Source organism: Curcuma longa, chromosome 4 (genome assembly GCF_044706935.1).
Source record: "Curcuma longa cultivar G26 ecotype Majalengka, Jawa Barat chromosome 4, ITB_CL_G26_1.1, whole genome shotgun sequence".
Classification (NCBI taxonomy): Eukaryota; Viridiplantae; Streptophyta; class Magnoliopsida; order Zingiberales; family Zingiberaceae; genus Curcuma; species Curcuma longa.
This window is the reverse complement of record NC_133864.1, coordinates 21,099,958-21,118,885: the sequence shown is the minus strand read 5'-3', so window position 1 is coordinate 21,118,885 and position 18,928 is coordinate 21,099,958. Positions and strand designations below refer to the sequence as shown.

The window sequence follows — 18,928 nt, the reverse complement described above, 5'->3', positions numbered from 1 at the left end:
CTAAGGCCCATAGTCCTTGAACGCTTACGGTGGGCAATTTACAACTAAACTCTTTCTCTTATGAGAAAGAGTCTCACCTTTATAACATATGTAGGATTGGTAACCCTTTTATCATCCTAATAATGAAGTACAGATGTAGGATTGATAATACTTTTACTGCCTTAATAATGAAGTATAAAAGATGAATAATGCAAAACTTAATGTTACTGATAAAAGAATGGAAGAGTGTGTGTAGTTGTCAGTGCAGCATTCTGGCGTTGCGACAACATCTTGGGTGCTTCATTCACGTTAAGAGTTACCGTAAGAAGAGGGTAAATTGATGCTTTATGGTTTCCCCTCACTGCTAATTTTATTAACCTATCTGGGCGCTTGGAACTCCTTCTAGGTGCCTCCACGTCGACTCATCTATCCGCTCTCGATGCTGACTTAGCATTTTCGGGTGCTTGTACCCCTTTCGGATGCCTAAAATGCTGATGTGGAAGTTACCGTGTCAGCTTTGACTCCTTCGTGCCTTATCCTTCTTCGGGTGCTTGGAGCCTTCCGGGAACTTAGAAGTTGAGGTTGTTGGAATCTCTTATGCGAAAAATAATAATATACGCAGTGGAAAATAGGATCCCTTCTAATGATCCATGCAAAAATTCATACAAAGTTTTAACTAAGAGCTATACCTTTATTGTGTGCCCTTAACGTATCCCGTTTGTCCTTAGTTTGCCGTATCTCTACACGATCAGAATGGTCATGCCTCTAATAGTATCCACACAAACATTATCTCGATCTTGAAGATGAACCACCTTAGTTGTACTAGCAACTTAAAATGATTCACAAGACAAAAGCACCAAAAACACACCTTATGTGTTTCGACAAAGAAGAAGGAGAGGAGGAAGAAGAGGAATGATGAGCACTCTCTCAAGTTCAAAATTGTAAGAAGCGTTTTTGTATTCATCCAATGAATACAAAGGGTGTTTGCAAGAAGGGTTTAGAAATATTCTAGAATCAATCATTGATTTTTTGGTCAATTGGAGATATGATGTACTACTAGGTGTCATTCATGATTGGTTCGTAATTAATGGTTAATTATGGACGACCAACATAATTGGGAACCTATTAGATCACACTCACTATAAGTTCTTCGAAGGACTTAGAACGAGTTTGAGAATTAGATTCTCAGATCGAGAGAAATAAAGTTTGATTGAACCGGACAAAGGCAAAATGATGGATTTCATCTTATGAAGATAAAATAAATAAAATTGGTTTGCTTGAAATAAAAGGAGGTTTATTGAACTAAATGATTTAATTTTAAACCAATTTAGTTTGGTTCATGATGAAAGATATTTTGGCAAAATGAAAACAATGGTTGGCTTTGTCTTGTGAAGAAAAAATGAACAAAATTAGTTTGGGTCAAATCGGAGGTTGTTTAGTTATTGAACCAAACGATTTGGTTTTGAACTAAATTGAATCCAGTTTGCTACAGTAAACTCTAAATTTTTGATCCGGTTTGTTTCCTTTTCCCTCCGGTTCAATCTGTTCATGGTTCGACAGTCGCTCGCACGCACGCGCACATCTTCCTCTGGTTTTCACCGCTCGCCCATACGCATGCCCGATCGCGAGAAATCTTCTCATAATCCTGAGTTTTTCAGCAGCAAAATCGAGGGGCTCGGTATAAAAGATCGACGACCGCGTGAGGAGGAGGAAGCCAAAAGCCCTATCACACCACCACCTTCCTTCTTCCTCTCAAGCACGAGCATCGTTGGACCTGTGACCTTCCTTAGCTGGATAGAGGAACCTGAGTGTCACTGCTCCTTCGTGTGGGCGGCCGGAGGAACTCGAGCGCCGCTGCTCCTTCACATGGGTGGTCGGAGGAACCCAAGCACCGCTGCTTCTTCGCGTGGGCGGCCAGAGGAACTCGAGCACCACTACTCCTTCGTGTAGGCGGTCGGAGAAACCCAAGCCCCATTGCTCCTTCGCGTGGGCGATCGGAGGAACCTAAGCATCGCTGCCACTTCCTTCACCTTCGAGCGATCGAAGCCCTAGCGTCGGTTCCATCCCCGATTGTGCGAGTGTCGTGGGTTCCCTCCCGAGCTCGACCACCACTTCCTTTGGCTATCTCTCGATCGACCTTCATCAATGCTGGTCGTCAACCGCGTTGGAGGAGGTGAAGGATCGCTGGCATTGGACGTCCGTGGTAGCTATCTTCTTCGATTAAATTACTCCTGATCGGTTGCAGCTCTTGAAGCTGTGCCTCGAGCTTTTAAAGCGGTTATTAAAGCTTGCCATCTACCGTCGAAGAGTTTTTCAATCGCCACCGCTAGCTACCAGAGCATTCTCAATGGTCGGAAATCATTTTTGGCCACCAGAGTTGCTGTCAAAGCTGTTGTTAGGTTGCCATCGAGTTTGTCACTGGAAGCTTGTGAAGCTTCCGGAAAACAATCCATCTTTATCGAAAAGGTTCCAACTATTTGCCCCTTTATCGACGGTCAAAGGTTGACCATTACAAACTACACCGGGAATATGATTGTCGGCGATAGTTAAAAAGCCTCGAAAAATGATCGCGATAAACATTGTTGCGTGTTTTTCAAAATTAGGATTTTCTTTTGAATCGATCGTTATCGATCATTGACTAGTATCGAAAACGGTAACCTGACTCATGTCTTGAGAAGCCATCCAAATGAGAGCTTGGTGTAGATCGACAGTAGAGGCAGAACTTTGACAAGGGTTACTCAATTGATGCTAATCCCGATCTAGCTAAGCATCATATGCCAGGTACGCATAGAATACTTATTATTTTATAAAATTTTAAATTTTCAATTATGTCATGTACCTGTTGTATCCTGTATTTACATACATGTGTTGTAATAATTAGAGATTTAGTGAAGTAGCTTCAATTAGTTTTATTTAGCCAAGCTCTCATTCAAAGAATACTACAAAATTCATCACCAAAGCCACACTATTCTTGGGATGGAGAACTTTAGCGATATAAAAACAGAATCTTCCTTCCAACAAACTCAGAGAAAAAGAAACTACTATTAAAGGAATCTCATTCTTCACCCATTTCTTGGCAGTCTGGCCTCTTGCACACCTATAAATGAATTTCAAAGACCTTCTATTGAAAAGGAATGAAAAAAATCAAAAACTTGCCATTGAGTCTCTTCAACCCCTTTCCATACTGACAAATATGGGCAGACATTTTTCATAGATGGGTTGCCAATATCACAAGGACGAACCGCTATCATAGTAGTCGTTGATCGCCTCACAAAATATATCCATTTTTGTGGTTATCACATCCTTATACAGTTGCTTGTGTTGTTCAAGTGTTGATCATATAATCAAATTACATGGGCTACTAAGATCTATTGTCACTGATAGAGATCTAGTATTTGTTGGGATTACAATCAAAGTCTTACATTGAAAATACGTGAAGAAGATTATAGTTTTAAAAGATAGAAGATATCTCCATTAGTATGAAGTCTTTTAAAGAAAGTTTAAAAATAAAATCATAAGGGCTTACGTTAAAGTGGATAATATCATACCATTATGGAGATATGGATTCCATCGATCTAACAATTAATATCAAAGTCATGGTCTATATGGAGTCATATGAGAAACCTCAAGAAAAAATGAACGAGGTAGGAGAGGCTCGGACCATGGGGATAATGGTAGGGGCTCCTAGTAAAATCCATGATAAGCTCTCGAGGCAAGCGGTGCTCTAGGTAGTGTATAATATCATACCATTTTAAAGATATATGGATCCCATCAATTCTAACAATATTTACAAATAAATTTTGAAAAAAAATGTTTCAATTGCAGGACACTAAATTTAATTTTAGCACTTCCTATCACCCATATTAATCAGATTGACAAATAAAAGTAGTTAATCGATGTTTAGAGAACTATTTATATTGTCTAACTGGTGATAAGCCAAAAGACTGGGTTTGTTGGCTTCCATGGGCAAAATGGGGGTGTAACACAACATGGGGGTGTAAAGCAACATACCACTCAGTTACTAAGATGATGTCATTTGAGGCAATCTATGAATGTGTACCACCCTCAATCAACTCATACACATGGATCAACAAACGTGCATCTGGTTGACCAAAACCTACATGTAAGGGATCAAGTATTGCAACTTTTATAAATAATTTATGCAATACAAACAAAAATGAAGCAACTAGCAAACAAGCATTGTTGTTTTGCAATAGGAGATTGAGTTTTTCTAAGACTTCAACCATACAAGCAAGCTTCAAACCATACTTTAACCTATGAAGTTGTCACCAAACTTTTATGACTCTTATAAGGTGCTAGAGAGCATTGGGTATGTTGCTTATCATCTAGAGCTTCCACAAGAATCTAAAATACACCTTGTATTTCATGTGTCTTGTTTAAAGAAGAAATTAGATGACAAATTTACTTTCAGTAATATCTTCCTAAAGTAAATTCTGATGGAGATGTTAAGTTTCAACTTCATGCTATTTTAGCAAAAAAAAAAAAAAAAAGCTTGTGAAACAAAACCAATCAAGCTATAGTTGAACTATTAATTTAATGGGGCAACTTACTTATCAACGATGCAACATGAGAGCCATAAGACACAATTCAAGAAAGATTTCTAGCGTTTATTGTTGAACAACTGCACAAGGTTATTTGGAAAGAGGATGGAATGATACAATTCATTAATAGACATTCAAATAACCCCTTCAAATTGCTATATTTATTTCTTCTCTTTTTTAGAATTGGTTTATATTTAATATTTCTTCATTAGATTTTTTTTCTCTTTTTTGTTAAAAGAGTTCAATAGATTATTAGTAATTTTATGTTGAAAGGCATCATCCTTCGGTGCCAAATTAAAGAGATATTATGTAATTGTTAAACACAAATAATACAAATAATTAATCAAATCATTTGGATTATTGAAGGTCCATCTTTCCAAGTGACCATCTCATCCTTAGCTCTCATTCTCTCTCCGATTTCCTATGAGATGGGACATAGATTCCTATCATCCGTCACTCCTCAAGGGCCATAGGTAAGGGAGGAGAGAAAGGGGTAAATGCAAGCGGAAGGACAGGAAGGTTGGATCGGGCAACACGGAGGTTGCAGGTTTCCAGGCGAGGACGGAGGGAAAAGAAGAGAAGCAGGCTCCGCCACCGCCGCTGCATGCCGGCGATTGCGCTATTTTTATGACTTGCACATTAACACCTATTTTGCAAAACAGAAAAAAAAAATCGAGTTCACAGACGATAGCTAATTAAGGAATAAATGCAGAGGAAATACAAATACATTTGAGAAAATTTGATCTCATAGAAGAAAGCGAGCCAAAGTATAAACGTAGAGAAAATGCATAACACTTCATCAGCAAAGGTGCATCAGAGAAGAGAAAAGGGAATTTGAGAAGAGGCGAGCGTAGTTCAAGAATTTATAAAATGGAACGCGCATTTTGAGAATTTCCAAAACGAAGGGACGCGGATAACAGCAAAAGAAAACCTCAAACTAAAGTGATTCCTTTGTTTGTATTCATGAGGGCAGAAAGAAAACGACGCTAAGGGATCATTTCAGAACCACGATCAACGAATCACATGATTCTCTTGGTTGATTTGTCTGGACGGATTTGGGTAAATTAAAGGAAAAAACCCCAGTTACAACTTACAACTTACCGAGAACAACATAAACAACAAACGAGACAAGTAGCTCAGGAAATAATATCCCACTTTCTCCTATCTCGTTTTGCATTAGTGGTTCCACAAGATTCATTTCATGCCTTGGAAGTATTCAGCTTCACCTCTTTACCCAAGTTAAACCCCACAATGGGCCAACTGCTAATGGAGCTATTTTTACAATATGGACACTGTTTAGTTTTAATAATCATGTCAGCACAAAGAAAAGTCAACTACTTACCACTGCCTTCTGTCCGGTCAACCTTCTTGTAGATGGAGTCCTAGCAACTGAAGAAGCTGCTGCAGCAGCAGCTACCCTTATCCTGAGACAAGATTAGCAGAGTTGCATGACTTAAATGATGTACGATGGATAACAAACCAAAGCGTGCAGCAATGAAGCATACATACCTTTTATGGACATCAACATACTCATCCGTCTCATCCACTATCTCCTCCTGCGTGAAACATGACATTCCCTCTTATTGAACAACATTAAAACACCGAAAAAACAACTGAATTATTAGACCCCCCCCCCCCCCCCCCCCCCCCCCCCCCCAGCAAACAAGCTAGATAAAATATATTGCTATGTTTTAAAAGATAATATGCAATGTAATTCTCATTTCCCATTTTTATCATACTTCTGAGACTGATATGTAATTGGCATCCACCGCGTATGCATGTCATCGACAATAACATGTTTGCGTTTTGTCAAGTGCAATGATAAGTGAAACATGGAATTGATGTTTTTGGTAAGTTAGAATTATATTTACTTGAAGGAGTTCCTCAAAAACATCCTCAAGGGTGATGATGCCAATGACTTCTCCTTCTTCTACATCTTCTGCTAACCGAGTGACCACAGTTGCTGCAGCATCATTCTGTTGCAAGGCTGGTTTATCTCCATTAGCCTGCTTTTGACACTGTTTGTCAACGTCGACAACAACACTATCTGAGTTCTCGCCTTCTTTTGATAACAACGGAACCTTCAATTCAGAGATTCTGGAAGATTCTTTGTTTACTTCCTCCGATTTCTCCCCTTTTGCAGGCAGGAGAGACTTACTTCTGCCTTTAGCTTTAACAACAGCTGCCATATGGCTGCTTCCTTTTTGAAATTCATTAAGTATGTCATACAATGGCATATCTGCTGGAACCCTGACAGAATTTAACATATGAATGCAACTACAACAAATTGGACTAAAGCTTAATAGGTATATAAACCTTGGAATTCGTCTGATAGAAACAGAACTAACTGGTGTCTCTGTCTCAGCACGAACACTAAGAAGACTTTTCACCTGATTCAAGATCACATCAAATGAACCTGAGTTAGACAAAAGGACTATCGAGTACATTTAAACTAAAAGTAATACAATAAGATTAAAACCCACCAGCAGAAGGCCAATGATATTTCGTGGACTCCCAGAATAAACAGGAACACGGCTATGACCTCTGGCAAGAATCTTGCCAATTGCTTCCCTGAACCAATTTGTAGGATATGGGGAAAAATAATTTAAACAAATAGAACTCCTGATTTAAATGTTGTTTTCAGAATGGTTATCAGAGATTACTTTAAACTGAAAGGAAAGACTCTAATTTGCCTTGAGTTACATGGATAGATCACTGATTGGGCCATGCTTATTGTTAGGGAGCTATGCGTAAATATGTAAGCGGGTAAAGGATTATTTGTAATCCTCTATCCATCAACAAAATATAAAGGTAGAGAGAGCTACTTAAGGTTTTGAAAAAGAATGAAACTTAACTTTTCCCTCAACATGGTATCGGAACCATCACCTCCTGCCTTACCTAACCACTCTCCAGGTTGATTAAACATGCTTTTAGGCAAATTCCCTCCCTTTCTAACACTCCCCGTTCACATGTGCCATTCTACAAAGATCTCATGATGAATTAGTACACTCTCCACGTGCCTCAATTTGAAGACCCCAAAACAAATCAGTCCTCTTCTCTCCGTGTGTCAATCAATGAACATCTCAAGCTAAATATATCGTCTCCCAACATGTGTCATTCTATAGACATATCAAATTAATACACTTGCAACAAATTGGTCTTTGCAGTATATTCAAATTAACTTGAGAGGAGTGTTACAAATATGTAGTGTTAGAAATATGTAATGAATAAGGACTTATTTGCAATTACCCTATTTGTCAATAATATGAAAAGATAGGGAGAGCCACCTAGTGTTTTTGAGAAATAAAATTTTTCCCACAACACTTAAGTGGCTATTGTATCATAATACATTTGCTATTTTGACCATTTCTGAAATGTTTCTCTGAATTTAAAGTAAGGCAATATTAAGATCTGATTTTTCTTTTTTTTTCTTATGATGTACTATATCACTAATTTTAAATTTGAAATATGTATTAGAGATAACAAGTGTTCCAAGATAACATGATAGCACCTCATCCAAATCAAACATTACCTACATTATAAGGGCTATCGATAATGTGTCACTAAGTTTAAATGATGAGGGTACTCTAGTTGATTATTGCATGGCCTTAACATAGATACAAATGCCATCATGCAGAAAAAGAACTATAAGAAGGAAGAGTAATACACATTTAAGAATTTGAAAAAAAAAACAATATTTATCAGCTGGCATTTAACCACTGCTAGTGGTTAAAGAGAATCTCAAAATGTGATCCTCACCAGTCTAATTTTGAGTTGACTTCTAATGAGAAGGTTGATTCAATAGGAGTCATAGCTGCCTCAGCTGTCTGCACAAGGAAAAATGATTAGCAATACCAAAACCATTGCCTTACTATCTTACATTTGTATGCTAGGAATAAAACTAGTTTAGCAGGATGCAATTGGGTCAGAAACTAAGAAAACAAACTACCAATAACCTGAGAAGCATAGCATATCCACAAATGTCCAAAAGTTGTGACTAGCAAAGTTTTGAATGCATCCAACATTTATTAAGTGTCACAGTAGCAGGGTGAGAAGTCTTCTAGCGATCAGTAAACCTCCATTAACATGTTTCAACTCAAAGAAGCGCAATCATTCAACTGATGCATTTCTTTGTTGGAACATATATATAAATTTGCTGATTGTAGCAGTGACTCTTTCAATGTCATGATATCATCAAGATTCAAGACAATTTGATATGTTCTGCATAGTATTCATAGTGTTTTTCGAACTAATGTAGAGATCAGAAACAGTTGCTCATTGGATCATTTATCAGTATGTCCAAATCAAGAGGTGTTTTGATATAAAGGAGAATAAACAGCAGGAAACTTGTAGGTATACCTTTTCAGTCAAATCAAGGGCTCCACTAATGATTGTTGTCTCATCGTGTGTGAGCTCCCCACCTTTACCAGCCTAAAGTATTGAACAAAAGCCTTATGAGAACAGTAAGTTTTTGAATCACCTCTAGCACATAACAAATTAGTTCTATGATAACTAACGTGCAAATCAGCAGACCCAGAGATTGAAAAAAGGCTCTTTTACCTCTAGACTATGAATAGATACTAGAGCTTTTAACTGAGCACGCCTAAATAGTGCAGACTCATTGTGCCCAAGTGCACAATCAAGGATCTGGAATGAAAATTTTATTGGAAAAAAGTTAAACCAACACAAGAACAAAGAATATCTTTTGATACCAGCACACAGCATTTTAAAGGAAAGTTTTAGTAATATCACAATTCACAACCAGTTGACAAAAACTGTTAATAATCCCAAAATTTTATGAAGCAAAATAAAGCATGAAATCAAGGAATCAGTCAAATTCAAATAAAAATATCATAATGCACTATAGCATTTTCTAGCAGTAGAACTAATTGTGAAATAAACATTGATAACATTGGCAGCACAGATGTACATTGAAAACCAAAGCCACGGGCCTGTATTCATAAGCAGACCTATTAGTTGATAAGCCTCGTAGGAGCCCAAAAATATGAACACCATTTTTCCGAATATGACTACCAAATTTCATCTCTACAATTTGATGATGAATAATAGATGCCATGTAATCATGCTTCCTTACACCTCTCATGAATAGTTGTTGCCTGTGCAAACATGTACATGCATGATAATGGCGTCATACTCATTCCAGTTAACCACAAAGTCAAAAGTATGGAAAATGAAGCAACATCTTTTAGCCATTCATGCCAACATGCCTAGAACATCTGCAAAGACTCCAAAATTTGAACCTAAAAAAGATTGTTTATTATATGGAATTATTTGCTAATAACTACTTGGGGTATAGGGTAATATTGAAGGATGCTCTTACAAAACATGCAAGTGTACCTTGCCAAACATTGTTTTGTGGGCAATCTACTCTATTAAATTTAGGGGTGTAAACAAGCCAAGCCAAGCCAAGCTTAGCGGTGTTCAACTTATTTATTAATTTAGAGCTTGTTCGAGCTTGTTTTGAAAAAACTTGACCTTTTTATTGAACTTAACTAACAATGTTGTTGTCCTTATAAATTAGGTTAAACCTTTATCTAATCCATGAAATTTACATTCTTTTCTTAAATAATTTAATATTATAAAAAAATTATAAATTACTATATTTTTTATGTATTAGAATAAAAAAATAAGAAATAAATTTACAATTAAACTACACAAGTTAATCAATAAGTTTATTTATAAATTATTCATTAACGTTAACAAATCAAGCTTACTAATGTTCAAGCTTATTTATTTTATATTTTTTTTACTATTGAGTGAATATAAATAAGTTTTATCTGACCAAACACCAAGCTTGTTCATGTTTAGTTCATTTACAACCCTAATTAAATTAATCTTGCTAAGATACATAGATCAATATCAAATACCTTGCCAATAGGATAAGAAATTGGGTAGCATATGACCATCAAGATGCGTACTAGCCATACAAAATTAGCACCCACAGCTAGTCCATATCTTGAGCATATGGCTTGAGGAATAACCTGGAGAAATAATACAGGACGATCAGAAATATTTCTTGTATGTGTGATTTCTTTTTACTTCCCAAATATCAGATTTACCTCCCCAAAAGCCAGAACAAATGTCACCGACAAGACAACAGCCACAAAAGGATGAAAAATTTTATCAAGATATATAGGAAGGGCCTGCACATAAAACAATTGAAAGCTCAGCATCAACAGTCTTCAAGCAATGATAGTGAATAAAATAAATTACAAAATCTCAACAAACAAAAAAATGAGATAATTTTCCAATCTGAATTGCACTGAAAAATGTGTGAGAAATGGCATCTCTACTTCATTGGTAAACCTCATTCATAGAGATAAGTGCATCATATGTTCCCTCATGCATTAGTTTACATTCAAAAGTATTATAAACTGCATCCTGACTCAACCATATTTAGGATAGATATGGTTGAGAATTCTAACATACAAAAAATCTGATATGCCAACACGACTGTTGCTTACAATCTGCCACTAGCTAGATCAAGCTCCTCATCCATTTGTCTCTCTGAATATTGATCAAGAGGTTATTATTTATTGAGAGCAAATATAATACCTCTCTCAATCAATAGTATTAAAACCCACCCAACAAATTAATAATAAATCATATGATATGTGTTATTAATAATTTGACATTAAACAAAACATAATACACATTCTTATTATGATTGGGCATCATTTATCTCGTAAATGTCTTTGGTTTTTTCTTGACAATTCTAATTTCAAGGATCTTAACCAAAATGAATGATAAGAAAGCTTTGAAACTAACTATAGAACGAACCAAAATGACTGATAAGAAAGCTTTGAAATTAACTATAGAACTTCGTTCTATCATCTTCATAGATCTAGTGTTAGTTCCAACTATGTGAGGTCAATTACATAGAAGTTATCCCTCCATTGAACTCTAAAATTGGTCTAACTTATTTATGGACTAGATATGCATATATCATCTAGTAGATGGATTTATTGCAAAGCCAGAATCCTAAAAATATAAATCATTAGAAAGACTAAGAAGCACAAGACATCACCTCCATGGCAGCTGCATTACATAAAAGTAAAGTCACAAGAAGTTGATGTTGCTTTTGAACAACAGGAAGAATTTTGGCTGTGACAACAAATAGAAAATTAGTAATTTATTTTTCAGAGAGAACCAGAAAAACCATTTGTGTAAACTTGGTAGGAGAAATTACATAAAATATTTATTTTGTTCCATACAACATGCATAAAACTGATGAGTATGCCTGCTATCAATCTCACCTTGAGAGATTTTTCTTATTTTTTGCCAATTTCAACTGCTTTTCCAGCAGTTACAAGCAACGTTTAAAATCTCAAATGTGCTGGAGTTTTGAACTTTGATTGGAGAATGGAACAGTTTTGGTACCATGCTGAAGTGTCGATACATGGTGTTGAAAGTCAATTGAAGGTGGAAGGAGGAAGGAAATAAAGAAGAAAAAATGAATGTCACATGCTTGGGGGCAAAGTTTAAAGTACGATTTCACTTAACTTATAAAAATAAAATTCTAAGAATTAGATAATCAATTGAATTTTAAAAAATTTCAAAAATACTCTTGATGTGTTGAAACATGTTAAGTGTCAGCATGACATGATACTTGTCAGCACTATCAAAACAAAGAATAATAATTTAGGAATAATATGTTTCAAATGTGTTACCTAATAGAGTATGAGAATTCAAACCATAATACGTGTTTCATCATTGATGGAGTATCCCAAAACCTAGGATGCACCTTAAGATGTATTTAGAGATTATGTGGAACCAAATAGCTTGTAGAGAGAAGGATTTTCTTCTCAACAAGAGATTTTGCTATTTGGGGCATGCTAGAGACCACTTTTTTCTCCATTGATGTTGATAGAAAATTTATACATGATATATACAACGACTTTTTCTCTGTTTATCATATATTTTCTTTCTTATTACATAAATTTGGAGTCTTTGATGTAGACTCGTGTTGAACCACATTAAATAGATCGTCTTCTTTGTGTATTTGTGCTATTCTACTAAAGGAGATGACTATTGTTTCTATGTGGCCCTATGGTAGAGGTTGTTCAACACTTTAGAAACGATGGATTCGAATATATAAGTGTATGCTTTGAGACAACAAATTTTAGCAAATTGTGCTAGAGTGGTTTCTAAGCATATTTAGTAATGTAAAGGGCAATTTTGATCCCTACAAGTGGTATGAAAAAGTCCAGATTCTCATACCTTAAAGTCGTGTATCTAGGGCTGTATTGTGAGTGGGACAGTGAACATGAAAGGCGTGCATATTGGATAAGGATGGTAAGGAATTCAATGTGTACTGAAGGATTCTCCACTCAAAGGTTCAATAAGTGTAAATTCTCTTGTTATAGATGCATCAGGGTCTGTGAGATACTCTATTTAGCAGAGAGAAATGGCAACTCATCAAATATCAAAGGTAATGCTTAGAGATGATGGAGGAAGAAGCAATTATTGTCTTGCCAATATTTTCACCTTATGGTGGCTAATAAGACCACCACTTAAGTTAGTGACATGGTAACATGGCGAGTAGTGTAGCATTTACACATGTAGTGAACATAGATGATGGAGCATCCAAACACATTCGAAGAACTCATACATAAATTGATCAAGGCTAGGAAAATATAGTAGAAGATGATTTGGCATAAATATTTCTTACTGCACTACTTGAATCATTTCATCTTTTCTAGAGTCTCTCCTAGTTGACAGAGGAGATCAATTGACACTAGTAGAAGAAATGAATAAAGCTATTAAATTCTTGCTAGAAAGAAGGAGAAAGCTACTGGTAGCAATTTCAGTTGGAGTGCACTAATCATGCAGAGTAGGGGGAGAAAGGGAGAATCATAAGGGTGAGGATCTCATTAACACAAAAGAGAACAAGATCCAGATCTTTGGAGAATGCTTAGTACTATAGGTGCAAGCTATATGATCATCCAAAGCAACATACTAGAGAAGAAGTAAATACTCAAGGTAGTGTGCAAATAGTCAAGATCGGGGAGTTATTGTTTTGCATGTCTTGAAGGAGAAGAATGCATCGTTTACAACTTGATATTTAGATTTAGTCTGGATAATGTATGTTTGCACTATTTGGATGGTGTGACCAAGAATAAGTGTCTAGAAAATAGCTTAGAAGTGAAGGTAGAAGGCATCAATTGAGTTAGATATTTTACCTGAAGGAGTACAATAGGAGATCTTGTCCCAAAGATGACAAGAAAACTAGTTTTGTTGATCCAGCTAAATTTTTTAAGAGGCGTACCACTATACGACAAATATTGAAGACTTGCAAAGAGACATGTATAATCTAGAGATGACCCTAGACAGATGAGATGGTCAACAAGTATAAAGTGTTCAAACAGCATTGTGCATCTCTAGAAACAAAATGAGCACAAAGAGAATAATTGTTGATTATATATAGGTAGAGACTAAGGTGGAGTTAACGATGTAACCAGATAACCTCGACTTATGCAATGGTAAAATGGGTTAGGAGGAGCAGAACCATACCGAAGGATCCCTTATAGTATCAAAAGTAATAGAGAGATATCTATTTGAAGTTTGGAGGCATTTTTTATAGCAAATTTTAGTAAGAATTTTTGTCAATTGATTTTTTTTATATGACTATAAGGTTTCCTATCAATGAAGCATTCTACAGCCTAGAAGATGTTTTATGGTGCATTTTGAAGTTGTGGAATAGCATATTGCTTATAGAGAGGAGGATTTTTCTTCTTGGCGAGAGTTTTCAATGTTCATAGAATATTAGAGGGATAGGTGAGGTTTTCACTTACTTTCTATTTGTGTATGTAGAAAGAGTATGGTGGACTAAGAGATGACTTGTAGTTTTGCGTGGATAGTGGGTTTCTCTCGATTTACTCTACTTAGTGGTCTCATAGGTCATGCTTGGGGCTGACCTAGCATCCCTACAAATTTTAGGGTAGGGCACAACCAAAGCCCTAAAGGGCCTAAATTGTTTAAAATTTTTTATTTAGATATTTTTTAACTAATAAAAATTTATTGTACAAAATTAAAATTCAATTTTAAAGTCTTAAATTAAAAAACAAAAGATTAAGCTAGATTTAGGGAGGGTCTAAGCATGGTTCATGAGTCATGTCATGCCCTTGAGCTCATGTTGGACCAAGCATGAACTATAATGAGTTGTGCTCAATAGCAGGTGTTGCTCATCCCAAACCTATCTATAGTTCTAGTTGGGCAAAGCACGAGTCTTATTTGTGTAAGGCCATGGACTATCTAGTTCATTTACCACCTATAATTGTTTTTTTTTTCTCTCATATCATATAGATTTTCTTTCTCACCACGAACATAGGTTTGAATCAATTGAAATTGTATTTTTATGCAAAGGTTTAAAATTTTAAGCCTTGTCAAAGTTTCAATCTCTAATCGAAATTATACAGTTTTGATATTGTATCGTACTGACATAGTTTCAGTACTTATTTAATTGAAGTATTAATAATAAGAATCAAATTTTTGTTGTAATTAACAACTTGATAAATAATTAGATTGCTAATACAAATTCTTCTATTTATATTATTAATTAATTTAATCACCTCAATTTGAACTTTAGAGTCCCCGGGGCCATGATGCCGCGGTAGGGCATCCAGGTTGTCACCCAGGCACTCGCAGTTCGATCCCCAGCTACGGCGTATTTGTAGGAATTTTCCTCCAAATGGGGATCGTAATCAAAGGATGCTGGGCATCTGGATTGGCCACTGCGTGCGTTTCCCGATTTACCCTGGTGGCCGGTGGGAAACTTTCGTGGGACCGAGCCGGTCACCCCAAGGGATTGAGTCAATGCGACTAACTGGGATTATCATTTTTTTTAGAGTTAAATATGATTACAACTAAATTAAGTTTTAATTGCTTTAGTGATTTGTAAATTGTATGCTTCTTAAAGTTTATAATTATTTACACATAATTTATTCAATTTTAGTAGGTAAAATATTGGAATAAGCAACAAAAAAATGAAACTAGGACATGTTTTCTTTCAAATTTTTCAATATTTTAAATATCATAGATTTAAAGGTCTAGAAATTTTTATTGTTAAGGATAATTTTTTATTTAAGTGAACATATATTTTGATGGTTTTATGTGCTTCTAGCCACAAATTGGGAGCTCCACTTTGCATATAAGAATTATATCGATTGATATATGAAATGAAATTGTAAGTAATAATTATTATGAAGTGCATAGTGATAGTAAAATTTTCTATTATATTCAAGAATTCAAATTTGTTCATCTCATCTACTTAAGATACATTCATATCGTTAATAACTACTTTATTTGGCTATATTGTGAGGAAACATGATATAATAGTTGTTTATTTAAAACATTTCAACTTATTTAACTACAAATTCAATTTTAAGATTAGAGGATATGCTAAGATAGGTAGTTTTGGCCACAATAGCTACATGAATAATTTTAATCAAAATTATAATGTCACAAATTTTAATTTGCTTCAAAAGTTAAAATATTTTTACGACTTTAATCACTATTATTTTTAATATACATATATTTATAAAAAAATTTAAAATTCATAACTTTTTAATTTTTTATATATTTTGATATTTTATAAAATTTATAACTCAAGTAGCAGTGTTTAAAATTTTATGGAAGAATTAAAGCTACATACTCTTTATTATTTTTTTCAAAAAAATATGTTTTTTTTGATAATTTGTCAAACTTAAATTTATGTAGCAATTTTGACCTCCATTTTAACCAATACTAACATATGAGTATGCTTAGGTGTGTGCATTAGACCAATTAGGCAGCTCATTGACTTTGATCAAAACAATTTAGATAGATGAGTTTATAGGTATAAATTTGGCAGAAAAATCAAGTGAGACACCATTTTGATGATACCCCTTAACCCTAAATCAAAATGGGGCACCCCTTAAAATGATTCTAAAAAAAGTGACATTTTTATTTTTGCTCAAAATATATTGCTTCTATACTGTTTAAGTAAACACTGAAAGATTAATAGAACTGAATTCATGGGCTCAAATCAGGCAAACTGTATTTAAGGAAAAACTCTTTGTTTTATGAAACTTTGGAAATTTAATATAATATCTTATGAGAAGTCACAGATTGCTAAGCTACTGTTCAAAATCTCATCTACAGCATACACTATAGAAATCGCTTTTCACTGCCTTATCATGAAGAAGCACTCATATATGTAAGGCAACCAAAAGAAGGTTGCTCTTTGCTCCTAAGAGCTATAATCATTAGTACTATTGACCGAAGCAGTTCACTACTTTGGTACTTCCAGTATAAAAGTAAACTGTGTTTAGGCGTTTATGAAAGAAATTGACTATAGAACTTTTATCAATGCACTAAACTGGGAGCTTCATAATCAAATATTTAAGTCTACTATCACCAAGTTAAGCATCGTTAAGAAAAAGTCAACGAATGAACTGGCAGCGTATGGTGGGAAGTGCTTGGAAAAGGAATATCAGTCTGTCATAGAGAAATCTTGAGAGCAAGTCCTTACATATTCTTTAAAAAAGAATAGTCAAGTTCCTTGTTCTATTTTAGCTGATCACTGATAATACAGGAAGTAATAGACGTTTAAATACTAACAAGTACATAATCGCAAAACTGTCAAAATTGAGACAAGGAACTGGAGGCAGAGAATCAATGAATCATGCACGTTCATAGGGTGAATACCTTTCAAAAAATTTCATTAGAAAAAAAGTCAAGAAGGATGTCTCTGAAGGTGAAAGGTCAGACCTGCCTGTTTCTTCTCGGTCAACGTCCCGCTCCTCTGGAGGATCTCCAAGTCGACAAGGCCAAGCGACATGAGCCCTAGAGTGAGTCCGGACATTATCCCGGCGAACAGCACCAGCAAGCAGGACACCCCCGCGTCGACGTACCACCAAGGCGTCCCGAACGGAATGTCCTCCGCCTCCTGTAGCACCGCCACAGTTTCCCCTCCTCCATTACTCGCTCCTCCTCTGGCCTCCGCAGCCGCCGCCACCAACATCACCATCCCCCTCCCCACCGCCAACGCGTTGACCGCACCCATGTCACCCCTCTTCCTCACACCTTCTCCGCTCCCCCAATTCGCTTAGGCTGCCTCGATCGCCCTCGCCTGTCGATTTGGGAACGGAAACGGTGGCCGAAGGCGACGAGTTCTGCAACTAAGATGATCGACTGCGCGACAGAGGCCCGGCGACGAGGGGAAAAAAGAAACAGATTTTATATTATTTCTTATTTGGCGAAAGCAGCCAAGCGGTGTGGCCCACAAAAAGGCACGGGAAAGCGGGACGGCTCGAGTTCAAGTGCGGTGGAAACTCCTCGTGATGACGTGTTGAGCTTGGTCGCCGGATGCACGACACCTGGCTGTCTCCGAAAGTGGGTCGGATTTAATTCCTCCTTTGATTCGATCCGACCCGCATACTAGCTGTCGAACTTGGGCTTCACCCGGTCAGGACAGGGCAGCCACCTCGCTTAGAGGGTTAGTCGCATGCGAATCCAATAGATTTTGCATAGTTTAAAATAAATCACGTGAAAGAAAGCGTCGTCATTAATTAATTGTACGTAAATTTTCTTAATAATAAAAGAAAGGGCTAGTTAATAATAACTAATGAGAGTGGCAATAAAGAAAGGTGGCGTATCCGCGAGGGATGGGCAGCTGATAGCATGGCGTGGATGCGATGGCGACGCGTAAAGTAGTTGGCGAATGGCAATTGGCGATTGGCGATGAACATCGTTTTAACTTTCCGGATGCCCCCCAGTACTAGGATACCATGAGTCGAAATCAGAAAATATCTTTCGATCATTTTTATCGCTATTTATTATATCTATTCACATATTCATCTTCATTTGATATTTAATTATTAATATTATTTTTATACTTATCGAAGAATAAATTCTTTATCTTTATACTCATCAGAGGATAAACATCTCTAAACTATGAAAAAAATTTAAAAAATCAAACTTTTTTTAAATTGATTGTCGATAAAATTATATATATATATATATATATATATATATATATATATATATATATATATATAATGGATATATATATATATATATTAAATACTTTATCAAATTCAGAAAAAATTATCATCATAACGTGCACTCTTTGCTCAAAGATATTTTTTAATTTCTAATATTTTCTCAGCTTTTTACCGAAGCCATACCATACATTTAATTCCAAAGAGCTCATTTAATTCCAAAATACTCTATCTCCCTTTTAACCTTAGATTAAAATATAAAAACAATTCATTATTTTAATAAAATTAAATTGAACTCAACCAAATCAGAAAGTTCCATACAAAAGTTATTTATGATCCTAAAAATTTTAATTTTTTTTAAATTTATCATTAAACTCATAATGA

At 35.7% G+C, this 18,928-nt stretch overlaps 1 protein-coding gene across 2 annotated transcripts; it reads right to left on the bottom strand.

Annotated features, from left to right (window-relative positions):
• Positions 1 to 5,581: 5,581 nt before the first annotated feature.
• On the bottom strand, positions 5,582 to 17,607 carry LOC141826480 (DUF21 domain-containing protein At4g14240-like). Of its 2 annotated transcripts, none has more exons than XM_074713730.1 (13): positions 17,313 to 17,607; positions 11,590 to 11,666; positions 10,622 to 10,705; positions 10,430 to 10,543; positions 9,102 to 9,188; positions 8,901 to 8,972; positions 8,301 to 8,368; positions 7,025 to 7,112; positions 6,858 to 6,931; positions 6,413 to 6,791; positions 6,051 to 6,097; positions 5,884 to 5,965; positions 5,582 to 5,833 (listed from the first exon to the last, which is right to left on the bottom strand). In XM_074713730.1, exons 1-13 carry the CDS (start codon positions 17,605 to 17,607, stop codon positions 5,741 to 5,743), a joined length of 1,560 nt encoding a protein of 519 aa, XP_074569831.1. In that variant the 3' UTR covers positions 5,582 to 5,740. The 2 variants fall into 2 exon arrangements, with proteins under 2 accessions (XP_074569831.1, XP_074569832.1); XM_074713731.1 differs by having other exon boundaries at positions 5,723 to 5,813.
• Between the last annotated feature and the right edge of the window lie 1,321 nt (positions 17,608 to 18,928).

What these genes read in the sequence shown, in the direction of transcription:
- LOC141826480 (XM_074713730.1), bottom strand. Translation starts at nt 17,607, where the DNA reads ATGGGTGCGGTCAACGCGTTGGCGGTGGGGAGGGGGATGGTGATGTTG. An exon ending in GTCAACTCAAAATTAGACTG is followed by an intron (nt 7,113 to 8,300) that starts GTGAGGATCACA and finishes AAATTGGTTCAG; the next exon opens with GGAAGCAATTGGCAAGATTC. An exon ending in ATATCATTGGCCTTCTGCTG is followed by an intron (nt 6,932 to 7,024) that starts GTGGGTTTTAAT and finishes ATCTTGAATCAG; the next exon opens with GTGAAAAGTCTTCTTAGTGT.